The sequence below is a fragment of the Epinephelus fuscoguttatus genome, linkage group LG2, assembly GCF_011397635.1.
Source record: "Epinephelus fuscoguttatus linkage group LG2, E.fuscoguttatus.final_Chr_v1".
Taxonomy (NCBI): domain Eukaryota; kingdom Metazoa; phylum Chordata; class Actinopteri; order Perciformes; family Serranidae; genus Epinephelus; species Epinephelus fuscoguttatus.
Window position 1 is genome coordinate 12,077,983 of NC_064753.1, and position 7,442 is coordinate 12,085,424.

General features: G+C 41.4%; 1 protein-coding gene across 2 annotated transcripts; it reads right to left on the bottom strand.

The window, feature by feature from the left end:
* Positions 1 to 411: 411 nt before the first annotated feature.
* Positions 412 to 7,442, bottom strand: LOC125880729 (COUP transcription factor 2-like). 2 transcript variants are annotated; one of them, XM_049563454.1, is made up of 3 exons: positions 6,392 to 7,442; positions 4,684 to 5,208; positions 412 to 2,320 (listed from the first exon to the last, which is right to left on the bottom strand). In XM_049563454.1, exons 1-3 carry the CDS (start codon positions 6,882 to 6,884, stop codon positions 2,046 to 2,048), a joined length of 1,293 nt encoding a protein of 430 aa, XP_049419411.1. In that variant the 5' UTR covers positions 6,885 to 7,442; the 3' UTR covers positions 412 to 2,045. The 2 variants fall into 2 exon arrangements, with proteins under 2 accessions (XP_049419411.1, XP_049419403.1); XM_049563446.1 differs by having other exon boundaries at positions 6,359 to 7,442.

Below are 7,442 nucleotides of genomic sequence, written 5' to 3' on the forward strand. Positions count from 1 at the left end.
TATTTGAAATATTTCAAATATGTTTTAGAGTTGTTTAAGCGCCTGATCAAACCCAGTGCAGCAGAACTGCAGGAGAAAAGTTAAATGTTTCCCTGCAGCGGGCCTTTAAATAAACGTTGACACGTACATTTGGCCTGTCAATGGGAAGCACTCAGTCTGATTCTAATGTGTGATTAGTGGCAGTATTACAGTCAGAAACAGGCTCCACACAGCTCAGCTTGGCTTTCATTTTCTTACTCCATTTCAGCACACAAACTCATGCTCGCTCACACACACACACACACACACACACACACACACACACACACACACACACACACACACAGACACACATTTTTTTTCCTCATTTGGGAGTGGCGGCAGTCATAAACAACATAGAATTAAAATGGCAAAATAAACCAAATACACTTTATTTATAAATCTTGAGTTATAATTTAATACGGTACCAATATGTTAACCAATATGCTTTCACAGTACATCAGAGTGGTTGTCAAAAAGAAGTAAACACAAATACACACACTCACACACACACACGCATAGACACATGCACTCGCACATACACGCACACTTTCAGTTCAGCAATACCCTGCAGTGGTCTATTGTGCCATTAAGCGGCCTGGGCTCATAAATGCATGAATTATAATGAAATAGATTTGTTACTTTGAGCTGGGAAGTAGTGTACAGTTCATTTCTCCCATTAACAGACTGTAGTTATACATCAGGCCCAGTGCTCTTTAAATCTCTCGGAGACAATCAGTGTAAAAGACCTGGAAACATAAATGAATCAGGAGTGTTCGGTAATGCATTAATCGTTAATCCAGCAAAGTAATGTCATTACTTTTCCCTGTAACAAGTTACATGTCAAAAGAATACAATTTTGACTTAAACCCTCTAATTATGAAAATATCAGATTAACGCACAGCTAGCTAACATTCAGCTTCCTTCCCTTTATTTATTTTGCCATAACTGGCCTTGTCATCATCATCTCAGTGTGGATTAGAAATAACAGAAAAATTTCTCTGAGTGGCAAAATTCACTAATTTGATGAGAAATAAACATGATCTCGAGTATCTGATGAATTAAAGAGGAAAAGCAGTGTTTAAATATTGTTTTTAGAAGGCAAAAAGAGAAGAAATTAAGCATTATGGCAAGAGGAAATAATTACATCTGCCAGGAACTAAAATATTTAAGGAAATACTAATGTAAGAAAGTAATGATATTAACTAAGGAGTAATGCATTACTGGGCGCAACCTAACACTGATCATGAGAAGTGCATTTTCCAAATATTTTTTGATCTCTGTCTTTTTATCTTTGTATTGTTGATAATGTAAATAGAATAAGACTCCAAAGTAACTAAAACATTAATCTCACTGTTCGGTCTGAATTTAGAAAACAGATTAAAGTCAGATGATGTTGGGTTTCAAACACCTGCATCAAATCTTTCTGAAATGTTCCTTTAGACCAAAGTGCCATGTCTGGAAGGTATGAAACAAACAAACAAACAAACAAAAAAAGAAACAGATAAACACAAGACAATCCCTGCAGTTTTCTCACTTGCTGGGGCAAAAATACGTAAAACATTTAAAAAAGGAGCCAAAAACATAATTTACAAGCACGATAAATATACACACAGGGTCCAATAAATATTGTTTGTTATCCCAAAAACCATAGACTGTGAGCGGTCGCCACACTGCAAAAAAATGTCCAACCAGTCATTTTAACTCAGGAAATACTGTTTGTCTTCAAACAAGTAAAAAAATCCAGCCAGTGGGGTCACATTGTTTAACGGCAAAATGGTTCATTTAGTTCAGGGACTGTTCTCGTCACACAGGGACACAACGCAGCATAAGGCAGCTCATTCCTCTGGGATCAAAAAAATGGCAGTTGGTGTAAGAAAATCATGAATTAGGATATTTTGTAATTATCACTCCACTGGCAGTTTTTCCCTTGTTCGAAGCAACAGACATCTGACGTTGACTGAAATGACTCGATTTGATCTGTGGGACCCTTCCTGACCTTAGAAGCACCACTGTAGCTTTCTCCCCTACTGAATAGGCATGTAAGGCCAGTTGAAGCTGCTTCCAGACAGCAGCATGTCCCTTATCAGAGTTTCTATGGGCGTTTTCCCCACCAGACGGACGAAGAAAAGCTGCTCTATGACAGAAGAAGAGACGGTGCGGAGGGAAGGCAAGCGGAGCAGCAGCTTCCCAAACCTGTTAGGCTGGTTGGGATACTGGCTCCTCACATACTCCTCTAAAGCACACTGGGATTTCTCCTGCAGACCCTCCACATGGGCCACGTCCGACAGACCACAAGCATCTACAGATAGAGAGAACGACAGCCAAACAAAAATTAAAAAAAGAAAAGAAAAGGCAGGAGAAGAAGCGGTCAAGACCAGGTTCAACCAGGCATCGGAATGAATGCCAGTAAAATGATTTTCACTATGTTAGCGAAGAGAGACTACAAAACACAACAGCACAGGAAAGACAGAACTAATCAGTGGCTGATGTAGTGTAAGTGAACTATGATTATCATAAGGCAAAAGACCACCAGAAACAAAAAGCAACTATATTTTCAGACGGTTCTGCTCTTGAAGTGTTACTGTTTTTCACTTGAGACTATTTATTATATGTCACTGATCAAGGTGTTAAAGGAATGCAGGATTGCAGACTGCTGAGCTTTTGTAGCTGGCTTCAAATAGTTTCTTTTATAATAAGCAGATCTGAGGGTGACAGAATAGTAAAGCAGGTATACGCAAATATGGAAAATCTTTATATTTACACTCAGGATCTGTACTGTGGTGAAAACACACCAGCTTGAGGCAAATAAGCCATTATTTACGCCTGTCATTAAGTCAAATGGTTTTCTCATCAGTCTCATGCTATCAGGGATCAAAGATGGCGCTATTGCTCCCATCGAATCTAAAAAATAATGGTCAGGACAAGAAATACGGTAACACTGCTGATGTGTATCAGACCACAGGCAGAATGTGACTGTATAGACCTTTACGTACTGTATGTGTAGTGTTTGTACACACACAGCAGACCCCTGTGTTTGTACTGTAACGCTGCAGGCCTGATGGCAGCAGGGGTTAAAGAACGGTTTCTGTGTCCCAGTTTAAAGACACGTGTTCAGATGTGCTCATGGGGACTAAAATAGACCTACACAAGAGACCTTTTTTATTTTTTACTCGGCTGCTACTCATCCTTTTGATACTGTTCATGACCCAGCCATCAAACATCACTCTGACTCTTATTAAAAGGCTCTGAAAGAACCAGAATGCATTTTGCCATGTAGTGCAAACCAACAGTTTCAATTAATTCAGTAAAACCTGTTTATGTATGATTAGTTTCAAGCTAAATTCAAAGGTGCAAGAATTTAATCAAACATATGATTAAAAAGATATATACCCATTTATATCTATATTTTGTAATTTACATTTAAAGCAATGGAAAAAAAATAGATTAATAGAAAATTAAATTTCTCCAACTTAATTCTTCTAATTTATTATTTGACAAATAAATTAACGCCAAATATGAAGCCTACAAATTATTTTCAATTAATTTAACTGTTTCCTATTTGGGGCTTAAAATAAATGAATAACAAACTGATCAATAATAGGAAACAGTCTACTGATACAATACTTTGCTGATGCGTCTTTCGTGTGAAGCAACAATGAAATACAATATCACATGCTGTCAAATCTTAAACACTCAGCCTTGTTTTCATTCATTTGCATAGCCTACTGTATGATTCATGCAGGGTGTTTTATATTTTAGGGGCTGCAGGGATTTGATGGAGTTTGCAAACCTGACCAAATTCATTCACAGCCTTTTAAAATATCATCATAAAAAATGTACTTCATAATACTGATATAATTTGCTGTTTTGCTTGTTCCTTTAAAGGCTGACGAACAAAGGTCATATGAGTTCATAGGAATTATATAACTTGTGTGATGAAAAAAACTTTTTAAAGCACATCATTTTTTTCATTTCTTCCTCTCTTTTTGGCTTTATAATAATTTTGGGATCCAACTGAAATTTATAGGAAAATAAATAAATAAACAAATGTTGTGCATCTAATACATTTTATTTTATTTATTTTTTGGTAAAATAAGGAATGTAATCAAACCTGAGTTTACTCTAGCTTTAATGAAATATATCCTCAAACCCCCCAAAACACATTTTATTCTCATTTTATATTTTATACATTTTCATTGGTGCGCATTACCTACACGAAAATACACATTTAAGTGCATTCACGATTTTCCTAGAAAAATAAATAGTTTCTGTGGAGTTTAAACAAGATTTTATTTTTCACTAAGCTAATGTTCAGGCCGTCATCATTATCATATTTATATTTTGTAGGTTATTTACGCCTAATTGCTGGCCATTTTCTTAAAAACAAAAAGGCGGTCTTTTATAAGAATTTATTTTTCTTAAAAATCAAAATGGTCACTTTTCAACCATCTTTGATTACACATTGCATGCACGATGCAGTCTGTTATAGAGTGATGTTTTTATTTGTATAAACAGATTCTTATTTTGTTTATTCTGGTGGTAGTTTGACTGGATATTATTTTATTTCCTACATCACACCACTGGCCGCTCTGCAGTGTACAAAGATGGAAGCTTTGCAGCCATCCAGGCCGCCATGTTTGGATGTAGAGACAGAGGGTGTACCTGTGGTGAACAGCACGATGGCCTTGATGCAGCTGTATTCTGCTGAATCCACGTGCAGCACTTTGAGCTTCTCCACCTGCTCCTGGAAGACCCGGATGTGGTCCATGAAGGCCACCACCCGGTCCGCGGACATCGGGGAGGCGTGCAGGCCGGCGGCGGCCAGCAGCGGGGCGACGTGGACTGGCATGGAGCACTGTGCGGCGTTCAAGACGAACAGTTCGCTCCAGGTGAGGCGCAACAGGGCCACCTGGTCCGTCACCTGCAGGTCCGGGAAGAAAGGGATGTTGCGGGCCCACTCCACAGCGCTGAACAGCATCCGGGCCGCCAGCTCGCAGATGTTCTCGATGCCCATGATGTTGTTGCTCTGCAGGCACTGGGAGCCAAACCTGGAGGTAGGGTAGGGCTCGGCCCGCAGCAGGAGGGAGATGTATCCCGATAGGTAGGAGTGACACTGCAGAGGGTCTCCGTTGGTCAGAGCAAACTGACCGTGATAAGACTGTGTGGGAAGTCTGCCTCTCTGGACAGCTGTGAAGACAGACAGCACACGTGTTAAATCAAGCTACAAGGCGATCAATACACATAACATTTAAAGTAACATGATAAAGCATCAGAGATGTCAGTAAAACAATAAAACACCTTGCAGACAAACACAGAGCTCATTTACAGGACCAGTGTAAGCCTATGGTGGACTAGCTCCTCACAAATGGACATGAATAAGCGTTTAAGACAGCTCCTGGAAAGAAATGTCACATTCAGCTCGGTGCTCGGAAATCTAGCCTATTTGTAGGCCACGACCTGCAAATAATGTCTGTCGAGAGAAAAAAGAGTTTGTGTCTTAATTTATTTAAAATTGTTTGAATTCAAGGCCCAAACTGAGCACCATGAACTCAGCACTTCCAGTATTAGCTACTTTATGGCGACTAACTTCGCTCGTGCCACTTTGACAGTAGTCTACTAGGCCTGTTTAATTTCTCCTTGATTTCTGGTGCTCAAATCTGTTTTCAACTTTATTCAAATTTACAATAAAGCTGTTTTTATAACTCTCAAATGTCAGTAATTTATTTTGGGAGCAGGGATAGTAGGCTAGCCTACAGTCGGCTGCGTTGGGCCTGTTCGACCAGCATGCATAATGAATAGCCTGCGAGCATACACACACACACACACCCCGACACACATTCCACGCTTAATCTACCAAAAACGTCAGGCTACAATTTCAACGAAAAATTATCGAAATTTGACAAAAATGTAGCGAAATTATTGTCGAATATGAACATGTGACATTTGAGGTGGCTCCGGGCTGTTTATGCCACACAATGGCCGTGAAGGACGCACAGCGCGGTAGCAACAATAATATAACATGCTACAAGATGCTAACACTAATCTGTGTGATATTACAGGCGAGACAGTGAACGCAGCACAGAGACCAGTGTCCGAGACAAATAGTCTGATATGATCACAGTGTGAATTGGCGGGGGGGGGGGGGATATATCACGGAGGAGACAAAGGCAACACAAATGGCTGTGTGCATGAAATTATTATGCAGCTATACAAATGAAGCGTGTGTAAAATATCAGTTTAGAGGACAGACATGGTGACAGAAAATAATGTCGGTAACTGGGATGTGAAGGAACAGCGTCCTGGAGCGTGTGGTGCTGAGAATACGATGTGATAATACCGAGAGCAACAACAGGAGGACGCCAGCCCGTACCTTCCCTCCTCATGCCGACTTTGAGGCATTTCTTGAGGCGACAGTACTGGCACTGGTTGCGGTGGTGCTGGTCTACGGGACAGTTCCTGTTGGCCCTGCAGGTGTAGGACAGGTTCCTCCTGACGCTGCGTTTAAAGAAGCTCTTACATCCCTCACATGTGAACTGTCCGTAGTGCTTCCCGCTGGATTTATCCCCGCACACGATGCACTCGATCTGCTGGCTCTGCTGCTTGTCCATGGACGAGGAGGAAGAAGAGGAAGAGGAGGTGTTGTTATTTGTGGCGGCGGTGGTGGTGGTGCTGGATGGATTGGGCGGCGGTGCGCCCTGGGGTGCTGCTGCTGCTGCCGGGGGTATTTCCAGAGAGGACGCTGGGTTCATGTGTCCCGTCAGCTCCCCGGGCAGAGACAGAGATGCGACCTGGGACACAGAGGAGGAGAGGGTCCCCTGTGTGTCCCCGACGCCCTCGGTGTTTCTCCACGCCACCATAGCCATATCGATAGTCTCCAAAACTTTGAGCGCCCAACTTTCCTCTTTTTACGCGATAATTAACGCACACTATTTGTCCTCATGAATTACGAACACACGTTCAAGAAAAGCGCGGCATTGTTTGACAAATTACAGACAAGTTACGCTTTAAAATGTGAAAAGAGCTCATAAGATAACGGCAATATAATTATAACGCGCGACTTGTCAAGTAAAGAAAGGGCAGTCACCCAGAAACAGCTTCGGCGCGGTGCAAATCCAAAAAGAAAGCTTCATTCAGACCGAGATAATGCACTATAACATCCACAGAGGGAAACATAAAGACAGACAACACTGAGGCAAATCCACGGAGCAAAGCAACGTTGTCCCCCAAAAAATACACAATCTGATCCTCTCTGTCCTGTGTGTCCAGCTTTAAACACAACACCGCGCAAGCAGATCCTTCAGCAGAGATAGAGGCGCCGCACCAGGCTCTCCAGACGCTCCCTGTTCTCCCGATCAGTCAGAAGTTAACATTAAAAAAGACAACGGAGAGGAGAGACAGAGAGAGGAGGTGATGGATGATGA

What these genes read in the sequence shown, in the direction of transcription:
- LOC125880729 (XM_049563446.1), bottom strand. Translation starts at nt 6,884, where the DNA reads ATGGCTATGGTGGCGTGGAGAAACACCGAGGGCGTCGGGGACACACAG. An exon ending in TCCTCCTGTTGTTGCTCTCG is followed by an intron (nt 5,209 to 6,358) that starts GTATTATCACAT and finishes CTGTCTTCACAG; the next exon opens with CTGTCCAGAGAGGCAGACTT. An exon ending in CATCGTGCTGTTCACCACAG is followed by an intron (nt 2,321 to 4,683) that starts GTACACCCTCTG and finishes CTCTATCTGTAG; the next exon opens with ATGCTTGTGGTCTGTCGGAC.